General features: G+C 51.0%; 2 protein-coding genes across 2 annotated transcripts; one reads left to right on the forward strand and one right to left on the reverse strand.

Annotated features, from left to right (window-relative positions):
• Positions 1-1,244: 1,244 nt before the first annotated feature.
• ZBTB25 (zinc finger and BTB domain containing 25) lies at positions 1,245-3,798 on the forward strand. The gene is made up of 2 exons (XM_009980946.2): positions 1,245-1,438; positions 2,661-3,798. Exons 1-2 carry the CDS (start codon positions 1,266-1,268, stop codon positions 3,796-3,798), a joined length of 1,311 nt encoding a protein of 436 aa, XP_009979248.1. The 5' UTR covers positions 1,245-1,265.
• Positions 3,799-15,722: 11,924 nt separating this feature from the next.
• On the reverse strand, positions 15,723-17,120 carry AKAP5 (A-kinase anchoring protein 5). The gene has a single exon (XM_009980947.2). It carries the CDS (start codon positions 17,118-17,120, stop codon positions 15,723-15,725), a length of 1,398 nt encoding a protein of 465 aa, XP_009979249.2.
• Between the last annotated feature and the right edge of the window lie 377 nt (positions 17,121-17,497).

The following is a 17,497-nucleotide window of genomic DNA, read 5'->3' on the forward strand; positions in this document are numbered from 1 at the left end:
GCTAGGGAGTTTTTTCTGCTAAAAAACCCAAACCAAACCAACAAAAAACCGCTTGTACCAAGAGCTGAGGAGCTCAGCAGATGACACTGTCACAGGGCGATTTGAGAAGCCAAGTCCCCCAGGCCAGGGTGAGGTCTCTGGCAGCTCAGAGGAAAACAACATCCTCCCAAAAAAACCCTCCCGGGGCTGAACACGGTCCCTCCCTCAGGGGCTGCGGGCGCGCAGCGCGGCGAGCGCGTCGCCGGCAGCCGCGCAGCGCCGCCCCCATCGCATCGCCCGAGCCGCGCAGCAGCCGCGCAACAACCGCGCAAGAGGCCGCGCTCACTTTTTCCAGGCGAAGCGGCGCGGTGGGGGTGGCGGGGGCGGTGCGGCCAGCCCAGCCCAGCCCGGCCCAGCCCGCCCCGGCGGCGGCAGGAAGCGCGGGGGGGGGGGGCAGCGCCCACCCCATCCGCCGGGCTGGCAGCGGGGCGGGCGGTGCCGAGCCGGGCTCAGCGCGGCGCTTCCGTGAGGGTAAGCGGCTGCGCGGGCGCGGGGGAGCCGCGGGGGGCCGGGCCGGGCCGGACGGGGAGGGTGCTGGTTACACGCCCCGGGGAGGCTGCGCGCACCGCCTCCCGCTGTTCTCCCCCCGCTCCCCGCCCCCCCGAATGATTTTCAGCTGAAACAATAGCAAATATCAGCATTTATTTGCAAAGGGGCCGCCGGTGAGGCTGGCCGGCGGCGCGGGGTAAGGGCAGCTCAGCCCGGCACAATGGGGGCTTTGTTGGGCGGCACAGGGCTCCCTCTGTGAGCGGCAGCCGCCGGGATCGCCGCCGCCGCCAGCCCCGCTGCTCCTGCGCTCCTCCGCCGCTGCGGCGGCTCCGGGGACGGGGAGCGCGGGAAGGCGAGCGCAGTTAGTGGTGCGGTAGAAAGCACGATGCGAGGTCAGAGCGAAAACGCGAATGGCGTTTAAAGTTAGTGCCGATGTGCCGCGGAGCGTGGTTAATTTGTAGGAGAAACAGCTCTGCTCGTGACTGGCACATCGATAAGTCCCGGAGAGGCTTTGCGCTCAGTGAGTGGGGGGTTGGGGCACTGGTGTGGTATTGGTAGGAGGAATTATTAGATCGGGGTGCAGGGAGCGTCTGTAGGAGGGAAGAGGCTCTGCGAGGCCTGGCTCTGTGCCGGACGCCCATATCGTTTCAGAGGTGAGCAACCCCCATTTGAGCCTTTGGGAGCTCTGGGATTTCTTCATGAGATGACCATCTTGTGCTCTTGCTCTCAGGCACACCATGGATACGACTGGCCACAGCGTCCTCCTCCTCCAGCAGCTGAACATGCAGCGGGAGTTTGGCTTTCTGTGTGACTGCACAGTTGCCATTGGAGATGTTTACTTCAAAGCCCACAGAGCGGTGCTCGCTGCTTTTTCAAACTATTTTAAGATGATATTTATTCATCAGACGAGGTAAGGACGCACAACTCTTTTCTTACCTTTTAACTGCTCTGCTCGACTTTCTGCTTTTTCCCCTTCCTAAAGATATTAGAGTCTAAAGGCACGTAAGTGGGGATGTTAGATGGCCTGAGATTATTTTCCTAACCCAGCACACGCCTCGGCTCTCTAAACATTCCCAGTCCAGAATGTGCTGTTCTTTAAAGCCAGCCTCTTAGTCAGCATATGCCAACATCAGGCCCCACATTTTGAAGATGAGACACTCGCATGACCAGTGAAAATAAACATCCCCAGGCCTCCTGCAGTGAGACCTCACAGATTTGCAATCTAAGGATGTACAGGTACCTCCTGCCCGTGCGCAGCACGTCTGGTGCTTTGTAGGTGAGCTTGCTGGGTGCGACTGTCCCTTCTGGCAGGATCCATGGGCTTGAAGCAATCGAGAAGCCGTAGCCTTATCGCAGTTCTGCGCGTCAGACTCTGGCAGATAAGGGCCGAGACTGAGATCATCAATTTATTTCAAGCTGCTGTTCAGATGCTTCACCCAGCAGCTGGGTCAGGAGTGGTTCTGCAGGTATAACGACGGTGATGCTGAGGTCTAGTCTCGCCTCTGAGCTGGAGCTTGCTGCTTGTAATCAATCAAACACTTCTGCATTCCCCTTCCTTGTGGCGGTGAGGGTCGTGGCCCCCAGCACCTTCACAAGATAATCGTTAGCCATTGGCCACGTAGCCCTTTGGCTGGAAGTGAGAAAATCAGTTAACTTCCTTTCCAACAGATGTTGTTTACTGACACTTAAGTGCAAAGCTCATAAAGATTACGCAGTAGCGGCAGCTGAATTTATTACTTAAACACACAAATATTCTTTGCCTCTTGTTATTGGAGTGGCACACACTGGTGACGTGTAGCTTGCACGGCATCGCTGCGGAGCTGGGTGGCAGCAATTGTTTGTGTGTGCGAGCAACGGGGTGACCTGAGGCTGGCTGCTCTCCCCATCCCTGGCTGTGGTTGTGCGCACAGTCTTTATAATCAAAGGGATAAATACACGCTCAGGCACTTTGCTGTGCCAACAGGGCACATGCACTTCTGCAGGTCTTGGCAAGGAGCGCTGCTGCTTGTGAGCCAGGAGACAGGCAGCAGTGCACGTGCTCTAGCAGCAAACGGTGGAGCAAATGAACGGGCAGGTAATGGATTCAGGACTGTAATTTGGAGCCCTATATGTAATTATCTGTCTTGTTTCAGCGAATGCATAAAGATTCAGCCTGCAGACATCCAGCCTGACATATTTAGTTACTTGTTGCATATCATGTACACCGGGAAAGGGCCAAAGCAGGCTGTCAGCCAGAGCCGACTGGAGGAGGGCATCCGCTTTCTCCACGCAGACCACCTCTCCCATATTGCCATCGAGATGAACCAAGTGTTCGCCCCAGAGCCAGTCCAGTCTTCCAACTTGTACGGCATCCAGATCTCGACTGCACACAAACCAACGAAGGAACACCTGGGAGCGAAGGAGAGTCTGCCCAAGGTGGGCAGCAGGTCTGCTGCCCAGGGTGATCACCCGCAGCTGCAGCTCTCTCTGGCCATCGGCCTGGACGACAGCTCCCTGGACCAGCAGGTCTCTCGCCCCTCCGCTCAGCCCGCTGCTCTTGCCAAGCCGGCAGAAGAGCGCCCGAAGCTCTCAGTCTCCATAAAGCAGGAGAGGTGTGACTCGGAGCCCGTGGTGTCCCAGAGCTGCACTCCTCCTTCTCCGGAGGTAGCAAGCCCCATCTTCGCTAAGGCCAGCCTCAAGGTGCACCTGTGTCACTACTGTGGGGAGCGTTTCGATTCCCGGGGTGGGCTGCGGCAGCACTTGCACACCCACGTCTCAGGCTCGCTGCCGTTCGGCGTGCCTGCCTCCATCCTGGAGAGCAGCGACCTGGGGGAAGTGCAGCCTCTGGCTGAGGACAGGGAAGCTGGCGATGGCCACCGGCTTGGGGCCTTCCTCCTCAAGGAGGATGAGCATCAGCTGGAGCATCCAAGCTGCAGTGACCTGGAGCCTCTACAGATCGGCCAGCTCTCCCTCATCTCCAAGGACCACGAACCGGTAGAGTTGAACTGTAACTTTTCTTTCTCGAGAAAGAGAAAAATCAGTTGCACCGTCTGCGGCCGCACATTTTTCCGGAAGAGCCAACTGCTCGAACACATGTACACGCACAGAGGGAAACAGCACAAGTACAGTCGCTGCCAGCGGCTGGAGAGCCCTGTGACCCCCAGGTTTCATCCTTACTGTGACAGCGAGAGCATGGGGAAAAGCTCCAGTTTATCCCAAGACCACTTAGATGAATGTATACTGGAGTCGGATCTCATCCAAGAAAGTGTTGATACAATCCTGGTAGAGTAGTTCTCCCTCTGTGTGTCCTTTGGGTGCTGAAACTCGTTATTTTGGCATTTTCCACCCTGTGAGCAGCTGCTCTCTGCAGCTGATCTGCTTCCACCACCATTCCCATCACTGAGATGACTGTGAAGAACTATGTACTTTGATTTGTGTACTTGCCTTTTTACTTCTCTAGCTTTTAAACTCAAGTTAATTCCTTCTTGGAAGTCTCTGTGTAATGCAGTTACGTGTTTCATAAATGTAAACTTACTTCTGCTCTGCTTTGCTAGAATTCAGAGTGTATTGCTGGCTGTGAAGTTTAAACATCGTCTAATACGCCGCACGGCACCTGAGGCTGTTTGTATCCTGTAGAATTGCTCTTCTGAAACTAGATGGAGGGAAACGTAGAGGGAAATATGTATTATGTTTCCCAAACAGTTTGTTTTTAATTAAAGTAAATATCTCAAGGAGGTGAATCCTGAAGTTTGTGTTGTTTAACTGCAGTTAATAAATCTCTACATAAATACATGGGGGAGCCGTAAGGCTGATCTCAAGGGAACTGGTGGGAGGGGTGGCAACCTTGGCTTTGACAAGCCCTGGAGTCCTTGTCAGTATGATCTTTTAAGTTTACTTTTAGACTCGAGGGGTTTGCATGTGTTTTTCCTCATTCCTACTTCTACCCCATCAACCACTACTGCATGAGCAGAGACAAATTTCAAGGCCCCTTTAGGACCGCGTCCCATTATTGGACCCTCTTCTCTGCAAGGAATAATGAAAGCTGTTCCTCCTTTCAGAGAGGAGGCACATCCTAACTGAAGTCTTTACAGGATTAAATACCACACGCAGATTTTCTCAGTGAAAACGATTTCTAACTGGATAAACAGCTTGGAGCAAACACATTCTTAAATATTACAGTCTGTATGTTTGCTAAGAGCAAATATATAACGTGTTATTTCTTCTCTGCTTGTGGAACCACCATAAAGTGGTAAAACACAAGCTTTTTGCCTTTCATTTATTACTTTATATCTGAAGAATAATAACTTATCCAAGAGGAATTTAAAATCTTATGCATTCCTCTTGGATTCGAATTTTGTCCCTCTGTAGCTTTTCACCTGAGGTACCCCAGGTTTCCTACCAGCTGGTCTCCAACCCCATCCCTCAATAGATGCTCTTAATCAGAAGGCCTCGAATGGGCACACAAAGTTCATAGAATCATAGAATGGTTTGGGTTGGAAGGGACCTCAAAGATCATCCAGTTCCAACCCCCCTGCCATGGGCAGGGAAACCCCCCACTATACCAGGTTGCCCAAAGCCTCATCCAACGTGGCCTTGAACACTTCCAGGGATGGGGCATCCACAACGTCTCTGGGCAACCTGTTCCAGTGCCTCACCACCCTCTGAGTGAAAAATTTCTTCTTTATATCTAATCTAAATCTGCCCTCTTTCAGTTTAAAGCCATTGCCCCTTGTCCTATCACTACACGCCCTTGGAAAACGTCCCTCTCCAGCTTTCCTGTAGGCCCCTTGAAAGTACTGGAAGGCTGCAATAAGATCACGCCAGAGCCTTCTCTTCTCCAGGCTGAACACCCCCAACTCTCTCAGCCTGTCTCCGTAGCAGAGGTGCTCCAGCCCTTGGATCATCTTCATGGCCTTCCTCTGGACCTACTCCAGCAGCTCCATGTCCTTCTTGTGTTGGGGACCCCAGAGCTGAATGCAGTATTCCAGGTGGGGTCTCACAAGAGCAGAGTAGAGGGGCAGAATCCCCTCCCTCGACCTGCTGGCCACGCTTCTTTTGATGCAGCCCAGGACACAGTTGTCTTTCTGAGCTGCCAGCGCACATTGCCGGCTCATGTTGAGCTTCTCATCCACCAGCACTCCCAAGTCCTTTTCTTCAGGGCTTCTCTCAATCCATTCTCCACCCAGCCTGTATTTGTGCTTGGGATTGCCCCCACCCACGTGCAGGACCTTGCACTTGGCCTTGTTGAACATCATGAGGTTCTCACAGGCCCACCTCTCCAGCCTGTCAAGGTCCCTCTGGATGGCATCCCTTCTCTCCAGAACTTCTTCCAGCGCAAATGTTTCTTTGGCAGCAAAGGGTGAAAGCCTTGCAAGCTGCTCCCTTCCCCTGCTCCCGTAATCTCATTACCCAGTTTTTGAGAAGCTGGAGGCTCCCTGCCAGTCCTGATGGAGTTGAGTCATTGCCTTCAGAAAGGGGGAGCCTGAACAATGCTGAGAACAGTTTATTGTCAAAATGCCCACTCTGAAGCTCTTTGTAGTCAGGACCCTTGAGCTGTCTTCTTTGAAACTGTCTTGAAGCAAAAGCTGCAATTAAATCACTGCCGAATTAAAAGACCATCTGAGGTCTTTGTAAGGGCGGCTGCTGCTTCTCCTGGGCAGGGAGCTGCACACTCCAGGGGATGGATTGGCCACTGAGGGCTGCCAAATTGTGTTTTAAGACAAAGGGAAAAACAAACAGCCTCTGAGCCTGCCCGGATGATGTTACAAAATACACGCTGCGGTTCGGTGTGTGCTGTCTGCTCGGCTGAGTGCTCCTCTCGCTGTGGGTACACATTAAAGCTGCTCTGGTGTGAATGCATTTCAATTCTGCTTAAAAAAAAAAGCCTTTCTTTAAAACAAGCAAACAAACAAAACTCTGCTGACATCCGTGCCTGCAAATGCTGCATCTGAGCACGGAGCGATTCACATGGAGCGCTTCCTAGAAGAGGGCCGCCTGGGTCTCTCCAGGGCTAAGAGCATCAGCTAAATCTCATCCCGCACAGACTGGTTATAACTGGGGCAAATGCCCTCCAGCCTCCACTGACCTCTATTTCTACATGGCGGTTAAATAAATAAATAAATTATATTTTATAGTCACTCCCTATTTGTGTGCAACGCTTTACCAGGTGGGCTGGCTCTTCTGGGTGCTGCTTGTTTCACTCAGGTTCCTACATCTAATTTGAGAACCAAGAGCAGTGTCTGCTGGGTTGGGTACAGCTGTAAAGAAGAGCTGAAAGTGAGTTTTCAGGCTGTTCAGTCAGTAGATGAGCACCTTGGAACTTGGACTAGATGCCTAACTGGCCTGAACTAATTGACGTTGAAGGTCAAACGGCCCTTGATGTCTCTGCAAAGATAGCTGGGCAGTGGTAATAGAGCTGGGCGTTGGGGACAGCGGTGGGGACAGCAAGCAGCAGCGCCCGAAGGCTTCTCTGGGACATGCTGCTTCTCTTTGGGTTTGTGGACAGGATTGTTTTGTTCACTTCTTGGCCATCGAAAGGGAGCTTTAATAAAAGCAATGAACTCGGGTGGAAGATCCAACTGTCTATCAGCAGTTTGTGTTGTAGGAGTCACTCCACTGTACTGACTGCAAATGCATCCTTAAAGCTGAAGTCATACTGAAATCCACACAGGTTTTATGTATGTGTTCAGTATGTCTTCGAAAAGTTAGGAGTGTAAACGACTTTTTTGTTAATTGTCACACCCTTTTTAGGGTTTATTTTGGTTAAGCTTTGTGGTACTGAACATCTGTGACATCAAACATCTGCGAAAGGCATTTTTTGCATCATTTGCAGTACAAGAAATGCATTTTCAGCGGTTTTCCACTGCGAGCATTAAAGTGCTGTTATAATTAAAGCAGTAGAAAAAGCTTGTGAGACAGAAGTTGTCAGCTCCGAGTTATGTTAACTTGAAAACATCATTCTAAGTCTTATGAACAGAAAATAATTTTAGAAAACAGTTACATTTGCTAAGCAAGGGCAGCAGCTGCTCCTGGATACATCGCAAGTTTTATTACTCTATGCAGAAGACACTTGGATTACTGAATGCTTAACCTTTGTGCCAGTGTGTGCTTGAAAATCTGCTTGGCTTGCACAGCTGGTCTTGGCAAATACTCATTTCTTGTGTTTGTTTTTTTTTTTTTTTCATGAAAACGTAAAAGAATTTGTCACAGTGTGCAGAATAACGATACTGGTGATCCCTTCCAGGTATCTGGTTGATAGATGCACTTGAGCTTAGGCGAGGAAAGACCCAGGGTGGTGATACTTGAAGGCAGAAAGTGTCTAAAAGCTCTAGGAGATCCCCAGAGCTTTGCCACAAAGGGGTCCCGGCGTCAACGGTGACGAGCTGACGAACCACAGGCATTAAAGTGCTTTGTCTGGGGGCTCTGCAGCTCATGTTTTATGAAAACATGGGAAAAATTTGGGCTCAGACCCCTGCCAAAGCCCTGTAGCATGAGCAGACTCCTCTGCCAGCTCAAGTTAACCTCTGAAATGACACTAAGTGCTGCGGGAGCTACCATCGCTGTCAAACATATCTGGGTGCTGGCTGGAATGTGCCATCCGTAGGTTAGCTGTCTCAATGACAAAAGCATCCTAAACAATTTTGCGGTAGGCATTTTGGAATATTTTTAGTGCTCTGATGCTGAACAGGCTGGGTCCAACAGGGGCCATGGTTCTTGGGCTGCTTAGGGTGCAGTAAAGAGTGTAGGGTGAAGACTATTTATCCCCCCTTGCATCATGGGGTCTAGTTATTTGACTGAGAAACTGGCTTTTCACCACCTGCAGTGCTGGCTGGAGCTGCCATTTGGTAGCACTTGTGCAATGAAAGCGTTACACTGAACTTCTCCTGCATGACCAGTGCCAGAGGAGCAAGACCTTGATGCCTGTTATTTGCACAAGTTGTCCTTAAAAGGTGAGCCATCCCCTCTCAGCATGCACCTGAAAACGTTTGGATTTTACCTCTTCCACCTGGAATTTTTGGGTGGCTGAAGGAGAGCAATGCCGGCGGTCGCCTGCTGGCTGCCCGGCAGGTGGTGCTGATGGCTGGGCCATGCTTGCCCCATCTCTACATGGGATTAAAAATCCCTTCAGCTCCTTTTATCTTCTGCACAGACTGTGGTTACCACATGTGTCTTCAGCCATCTGGCTACACCGGCCATTCGGGCAGGCTCTTCGCTTGCGTGTCGTCTGTCAGATCACTGCAAACTCGGGCGGCAGCAGCGCGCAGCGGGTGCAGAAGGGCTGGCAGCCCGTCCGTGGGCACAGTGCCCCTTACCAGAAGGGTCTGGGACGTTGGTGCAGAAGGTTAAAAAGGGAAAAGAGATTTTCTGTCAGGATGTGAAGCTGAAGCAGTGAGCATTGCAGTTGAAAATAAACCCATGAAATACCGCTATCATGAGCTTTCTAGAAAGAGTGTAATGCTGATACTGAATATTTCTACTATTTTGGAGGCAGAAAGTATAAATCCCGTGGAAGCAAAGCCTTCCGAAGGGCAGTGAAAAGTGATCTCAGCATATGCAATTCAGCATCATTGAATGGGACCGTGAACTATCAGTGGCCAAGGCGGGAGGTTTCGTCTTGGCTTGTCAAAGCCCTCCCACAGCGATCTGCCAGCAGCAGGTTGTGCCATCCTGCTGCCATCATCTTCAGCTTCACTGTTTAATAAACTCAGCCTTTTCTTTCCCACTTTTGCCATGGCATGCCAAAAAGGACTGCAACTGAGTAGGCTTCCCAGCAGTCCAGCACTAGGAGCAATAAGAAATCAGGAGAAAAAATGTAATGAGGATGGATCTGCCCTAAATTATATGCCAGTTAGATATTTGCAACTGGAGCTGTGCCAGGACTGAATTCTCTGAGACGCAATCACAGCATTTACAGGATTTGCATGTTCCATTAAGAAAAAGTAATGACACAATTTCAAAAGCAGCCTAAGAGAGGAAATGTTTCCACTGACTGTTCTAACCAGATGCTGCACCCTCAGAACAAAGGCACAGCAAAGCTCAAAACCTTGTCTGCTGAATTAGGCTGTTTTTTACCTGAGCTGAGATGCCCCTGGGAAGCTTGGCAGGGCTCCGGGCAGCGCGGCGACCCGCTTGTGGCTTTACCTTCCCGGGATGCATCGGGCGATGCTGCTAAAGGCTTTCAGCGGCAGTTAGGCAAATTCTAGTCCATGCTAACCTTCCTGTTAGTGTAAGAAAACAAATGGTGTAAGAAAACGTTGTGTAACGCCTTCCGTCCCTCCTGGTGCAGGATTTGCCGCCAACCGGTGGCAGGATACAAAGATATACCAGATATAGGTACCGGGGCAGAGGGCTGCGAGCCATTGGGGGTGACACAGGGGAAGAAACCTCACGGTAGGCAGAAGCACGATGTCAACCGTCAAGCCATGCCTCGTCCATCCCTGCCAAGCTCCGGCTGAAAGTGCCACCATGCCGGGGGTGGAGGCTGCTGCTCAGCATCACCCCTTTTCCCCCACAGCCATGCCGGGAGGGACCTGCTCCGGCAGCGGTCGCCTCCGCCGCCCCGCAGCAACACCGGACCCAGGAGGGCAGGCGCCAAAGCCTGTCATTAGGGCCCGAGCACCCCTTACCAGCCTGTTTATCCCGGCGGTGCGGTCGGGAGCCGCTTACTCATCGCTTTAATGAGCAGGGTGCAGGTGCGCATTCCTGTTGTGCCTGTTGCACATGCCTGCCGGCCCCACGCTGGCGAGCCAACCGGTCCCCCAGCCCGCTGCGTCGTGCCCGCGGGCTCGCAGCTGCTCTGCAAACTTCGGGGAGATTCGGGACGAGGTTTTCAGCGCTTCGGCCTTCCCAGCAGCTAGCAAATGAAACGCAAATTCAGCTGCAGGCTGTCTGGGCTGCAATGAAGCACCGCGCCGGTGTCCGCCCGCGCTGCAACGGCAACGCCCGACGCCTTTGTGCAGCAGCGGGGCCGGGGGAGCTTTTGGCAGGTGGTAGAGGCTGCTGGCAGGAGCCAGGGCTGCTGCGCTCCTCCTCCGCAGCGGAGATGCTCTGAAGCACCGTAGGAGTCGGGAGTATCTGTGCTTCCCACCCAGCTGCCATCTCACCAGTCTCGCATCGCACGGAGCTGTCACGGCACGGAGCCTTGACGCATTGGCACCTCAGCCTCGTGGCTTCATTAAAATGGCAAACAGCGAGAGCGAACGTGACACGGATGACTGTCATTAGATGGCAGAGATGACATCCCGCCCAAGGTTAAAATTTGCTCTCCGGGACAACGACAAAGTGACGCTCAGTGTGTCCGTAAGGACTTGGTGCCTGAAAGAACACTGGTCCCTGCAGAAGGGACCCCGTGGAGGCACCCACTTGGGTGGGGGAGTGTCTCCTCTACCAGAATAACAAGGTTTGAAATGATGAGCTCTGCTAAGTCTAACTTAGGGACCGATGGCGTGACTGCCAGTCAGCTCTAGCTGCAGACGATACTTTCATCTTAGCAATCTGAATTGCAAAACATGTTTTCCTAACATCTCTCCCCCTTTTGCATCCAGCATGTTTGTCAGTTTTTATGTAACAAAAGCTATTTTAAAATGCTGGGCTTGGGTATTTCAGCTGAAATCCACTTTCCAGCTAAATGGACTTTCACCTCATTGCAGGAAAATCCCATTATTTTGCACTGAAGAACTGCGCCCTTCACAATTCTCTGCAAAAAGAAAGAAATTTGAAAGTTGTCCTTCCTAAAAAACTTTAATCTATATTATTGCTTAAATAACTGTATAAGAAATAACATCCTCTGATTAGTTTTTGGGGTTTTTTTTAAATCACATTTAACGTAAAGACTTTATTTGGTTGCAAATGAATTTCGTTATTTAAATATCACCCAACAAGAACCATTTCTGTGGGAAATAAAACTGCAGATGTAAAATAACATTAAAGAAAATAATTTAAATCAATCCGGTCTCTTGGAGCATGTCATTGTTTTGAGTTACTCATGTTGAAACCCTGTATCTTTAAGACAGGCAATATTAGGGCTTCACTGGCCCTAACACATGGGTCTGTCAGCAGTGTCCGGCTTCCATCCATCCATCCCGAGCACAGACCAGCATTCACATGTATTTCATGAGTTTACTCGATTTCTTACATGCATATGTGAAAATAACTCTTGGATTTTCATTTGTATACATAAGCACACATATGAAATTGTCCATCATTTATGCAGGAACAGCATCTTACATTCAAGTACTAGATTTCTGGCTGCCGTAGATTTGGTCCTTTGAAGTGTACGGAGCTGCAGTGACCTTCAGCAGCTGCAGATCCCGCCCTAAGCAGCTCCTGCATTTCTAGCGCATTTTTGGCATCCCAGGGCAGGAAAGAAAATGCAATATTTGTGTGTGCCATCATTGTCTACCAGTAACTTCCACAAGGAACTTTTCAGCAGATACACTTGTTTTCTGCTGTGCTCAGTGTTGATGTAACAGAAAAGCTTTTTATCCCTCTGGAAACTCTCCTGGGCACGATATTTAAACACTCTTTTCTTTGCTACTAATATAAAAAAGCTGTGGGAAAGAAAATATTCAAAATGACATGGCAAAGCAGAGATAGTGGACTTGCTGAATATAAAGCCAAACTGTCCCTGCCAAGGAGAGCACTGGAAACATCTGGGTGAAAAGCAGCAGCACAGGCCGTGGGGTGAGCAGAAGAACCAAATAATTCATTAAGATGCTGCTGCAAAGCAACCACTTGCATAATTCTGAGGGGCAGCAAGCAACAAACTCCTGGATGAGGAGCCAGACAGCCCAAAAGCAATCTGAACGGGGCTGTAAGAAACCAAGGTTGGGTATTATTCCAGTTTCTTTCAGCTGTCGGTGAGGAACGTGGTCCTAAAGCCAGGCCACCCTTTGGGGCTCTGGCACAACCAGGCAGTCATGTCCTGGTGCAGATTTCCTTCTTAACAGTAAATTTATAATTCCTTCTCTGAAAGAATAAATGTTTTATTACTGTTCAACTCTCTAATCATAATGAAGGAGTAGAGAGTCTTAATTAAGTCATTAGCAGCTGTTACGAGTCTATATTTTGTTCTGTAAACCTGAAAGAATAAATAGTATTAATACTATTAAAAATTTATAACTTTTTTCCCCATATTTTCTGTATGTTATAAAACGCCTTGAGAAATTACATGAAAGTTACTACGCAAAAACCAAATAAGGGTGTGGGGCCCATTTGAGCCATAACAGAAAGTGCCGAAGCACCAAACTTGCTGCTCCCCCTCCCGTGGTGCCGGCCCCACCATGGACCCCAGCAGCACCGAACCGCGCCTGGAAATAGCAGCCCGGCGCCTTGGGAGCAGAAAGCATGAACCAGCAGCTCGTGGAGAAAACCAAACCAAGCCCATGGGATGGGCAAGAGCCTTGATGCTCCATGCACGGCGGGGTTTGACCCCGGTCAGTCTGCAGGGCCTCAAACATTTTCCTCTGGCTGCACGGGGCATCCAGTAGGGAATTTAACTGCCGGGCAGCAGGACAGCTTTTCTTAGCCACGGGAGATTTGTCATCCTTCACAAATATCTTATAGCAGTCCCTGGGCAGGCAGGACCCTGCGAATGGAAACGACTGGCCAGCAAACACAGGGAAACCTTGTAAAAAAGGAGCACAGGAGGAGCGAGCCTCCAAAGGTTTCAGGTCTGTTACTAACTTTTAAGATTTCTTTCTGCTCACGGTGCGGCTGCCTGGACACAACGGAGCACCACTGTGAGTTTATCCTTTCATATATAAAATCTCTCCATAGCTGCCCACTCAGTCACAAGGCAAGAAAACAACGTGTACGTTCAACTTTAATGAAATAATCATCAGTTATATGTACAGCTACAACCGAGGGAAAAGAAACAGCTACAGAAAGGATGCAAACACAACTCTGGATGCGGAGCAACAGTCGCAGGGGCTGGACCAAAGTATTTCTGCCATACTCCTCCTACTTTTGAAGATGTGTTTTGCCTAAAAGGCAAGACTGAAATACATGACATCCTCCCAAAACTGCTTAGTGGGCTGGCAGATGACAGCCTGGCTCCGTGGGGTCATTTTATATTTCTTTATACTAGCGTCTGGACATCCTCTTCTGCAGCTGACACCAGCGGGGCCCCACAGAGATGCTGCGGCCCTTTGCTGGGCACTGACCTGCCGTGGTGCCCAGCACAATCCCGTGCAATTCCATCAGCAACCTCCAGCATCAGTATGGCTCTTCTCAGGGTGCTGCGGCACCTCCGAAGGTACATATAAAAGTCCTGAAAAAGTCCCTTTCAAAACTACAGCGTAATACCTGGAAAGACCAGTACGGAGTACAAAGCCATTAAAATTGGACACGCTGAATTATTGATATCTGATAACTTATTAAATAAATTCACAGAAAAAGATGACTCTTTTTTTTAAACATCCTCTGATTTTTCCGAAGTTTTACTTGCACAGGAACAAGCTGTGTCCCTCACTGCTCACAGTCCTCTTGTAACAAGAGACACTTTATCAAAGTTTAAAACGTGGTTGCACACCAGGAGCTAGGAAAGTTTACAGCCCTTGTATTTTAGCAGGAATCATCCAAATCCTACGCTGGGAAGGGAAATCTCAGTGTACCGCCTATGGTCAGTGAGCAATTGCCAAGCGAGGCTGCTATTTCTGTATCGGCTGAGGAATACGCAGGAGAATTTTCTCAGAACAGGCTGACTTGCCCACAGCTGTATGTAAATCCCAGCTGTGCAGATGCAATCCCAAATTATTAAAAGGCTCCTTTCTCTTGGAGAGCTGGTAGGTAGAGGTGATGCTCGCACACACATGCTGTGCTGGTGCAAACCCCCTCAGAGCAGGGCAGTTCGTGGGTTTTGACGGCGATCGACCTGTCCGGGCATTTCACGGCCGTGTCCCCAGGCCCTCACGTCTAGATTTTTTTCCCTGAGGACTTCAGTAAGATCATTCTGGCATTTCCCAGCATGTTTCAGAGCAAGCTACGTGGTGTGCTGAAGCCAGCCAGAGCCCAGCAGCGGCAAGCTGGGCGTAATGCAAATCTCCCAGGGGATGCCCGGGCTTGCCGGAGTCGGGCAGGCTCTGCAGCGAGGGGGAAACTGTGCAGGACAAGCTGCTGCCAGCACCCAGGGACGCTGGCAGCACCCATCCCAAACCTCCTCCTCGCTTAAAGCAATTCCAGCGCTGGCAGCACATCGCAGCTACCCAAACGATGCAGCGCCGAGGCTGTAGTTGACTGCTAACACGTGTGCAGCTCACTGCTATTTATATCACAAGCCACATATCAAAAATATGCTGCATCCGAGGACGGCTTCACCACGACATCGTGATGGGGACGGAGGAAGGCGAAGGAAGGAGAAGGGCTGCCGGCAGCTGTTACGCTCCTGCCCAGCCCGTGCCGCTGATGCTGCTGGGAATTTTGCCCATTGAGCTTAGCGGTGCGAGAACGGGCCCCCGGCAAACGAAGCGCTGTCGTTTTCTCGGCATTCGCACAGGCTGGGGTCAGCGAGGCGAGAGGCTGAGGCTGTGCTTTAACATGTCTGGAAATGCACAGGCTGCTTGTGACAGGGGAAGAGGCCAAATGGAAAACGCCACTCGCTGCAACCATCCGGCTTCATGCCATGCGACAGCGAGGGCGACCGCGGCTCCTGGCATCCGTACATAGTGAGTACCTGTTTGCAATACTAAACACCGGCCTGAGCCTGTCTGCCATCGACGTCTTCCCATTAACATTGCAGTCACTTCACCCTTCTTCCTCTCTGCCAAAGCCCAGGGAAAACCTCCAGCCGTGTCCCACGTGCCCCGAATCCAGCCCAGCAGCAGGTCGGGCGCTCGCTGCCTCTCGGGACCTTTGGCTAAATGCACGGTACATACAGATCTACAGCATGAAGAGCAGGGAAACCTGGCATGGACGATGGCAGAAGCGTGGCCTCAACATAAAGATGCCATTAAATGAAACTACAGTCGCTGCAACACCTTAATTTTTCTGCAGCTGCGGCTGATGATGTGGTCTGAAGGCCCAGTCCCGGGGGACACGCTGGGCATAGGAGGGTCTGCCCCACGTCCCAGGATCCGTTTCACATAGACACACAACTGAACAGGCATGCAGAGTTAACTACACCTCGGCCCTGGGAGCCCTTCGAGCTCTCCCCCTCCCAGGCCAAATGGAGCTTTAAATCACTCCCTGTACTCTTTATTTCAGGGGCATCGCTGCCATCACAGAAAACTGTTGTGCTTGTTCTGTTCCAGGGCCATTTCGTTGACCAGCTGCTCTATGGATGACTGAATGGCCGCCTTCACCAGGGAAGACGCGGTTTCTATGAGGAGCAATTCGTACTGCTCCCCAGTTCTGTGCCCCTGGTCACCTGGACCTTTCTCCTCTGCCTGGGGACCGCCACCAGCCTCGGGGCCCTCTTTTTCACCAAAATCAAAGCTCCCGCTTGATTTTTTATTCCCTTTTTGCTTATTTCGGTGCAAAACCGGGGACGGCTCATAGGCCTGGTCAGAGTCAGTGCCGTCAGAGTCCTCGGCTTCAGTGACGGTGATGATGATACCGACACCGGTGCCCACGTTTGCTTCTGATGTCACCTGATGGCTGGAGGAGCCCTGCACGCTCGCTGTGTCATCTTTAAACGCTGACTGACTGAAATCCATCACAGTCTCTTTGGCTCTGTGCTCCTCAGGAAGATTGATGCTCTTTTCTGATTCATCTCCTTCAGGCAGCTCTTTGCAGATACTGGGGGTTTCCTGCAGCGCAGTGGTTTCAGGGGCACTGTCGGGCTGATCCGTGGAAACAGGCACTTCGGGAGCAACTTCCTCGCTTTCCGCATGGACTGTGGTTTGAGGCTGGCTCCCCTCCTGCACTGTTTCCGGGGCTGTTTCATTAACTGTCTCTGAATCGGTTATCTCTGATGGAGTGGTGCACTCTGGATGTTCCTCTGCGTCAGGTGTGGGCTCTGTCAAGGGCTCGATCTTCCCAATGGCGTTGGTGCTTTCCTTCGTTGTATCCTGGTCCTCCTCTGCAGAGACTGGGCTGAAGGATTCAGACTTGTCCGTCGGGGCCACATCCTCTGGCTCTTCACCAGCTTTATTCAAAATACCCATCACTTCATTTGCTTGAATGCTGCCCTCCGAATCCTCCACTGCTTCAGCAGGGCTGGGCTTTTTCTTGCCTCTGGAGAACCGCACGCAGGGCATCTTCACCCCAGAGCTCGCCCGTTTCTTCGGGAAGCCTTGCGCACAGCCCTCCTCGGCATCCACCTCCAGCTGCACCTGGGAATCAGAATGCACCTTCTTCCGCGAGGAAGGCTTTTGCCTTCTCCGAGGTCTTGCGAGGTTTTTGATGGCTGCCCAGGCTCCTCCGGAGGATCGCGATTGATGAGAAACTTTCGCCTCCCCTTGCTCAGTGCTGACGCATTGGCTTTTCTCCTCCGAGGCTCCTTCGCACGCATCCTTCACGCTCAACCCCTTCCTACAGGACTTCTTCCGCTTCTTAAAACAGAGCATGGAGGGTTTTGCTGCCTGATCTTCCGATGGGGAGCACGTCACCCCTGTGCTGTGAGCCTCTACCTCTCTTGAGTTCTCCATTTGAATTTCCTTAGTGGCCTTCGCCATATTTGCTCCTCTCCTTTGTGTTATAAATTTTTTTGATTAATGCATCAGACACAAGAATTGCTCCAAGAGCATTTTTTTTTTTCCCAAAAATTTTCAAAATGACGTTAGTTGCTTTTTAACAAGTGGATATGGCAGCGAAGAGAAGTTCCGCTGAAGCTATCGCATCCGCTTTGTAACTCCCACTTTGCCTTATTACTCACTTTATCACCTCTCCAAGGAATCCCGAGTAGACGTGAAGTTGAACAGGCTTCTCCTTGGCTTTGCCGGCCAGAGTCACTCTCACCTCCAGGACAACGCACTTCGAGTTGCGCTCAGTCTAACAGCACGACTATTTAATTGCCAGTCTGACATTACTTTTTTTTTTTTCCCCCAAAGGA

This window comes from Tauraco erythrolophus, chromosome 6 (genome assembly GCF_009769465.1).
Source record: "Tauraco erythrolophus isolate bTauEry1 chromosome 6, bTauEry1.pri, whole genome shotgun sequence".
NCBI lineage: Eukaryota > Metazoa > Chordata > Aves > Musophagiformes > Musophagidae > Tauraco > Tauraco erythrolophus.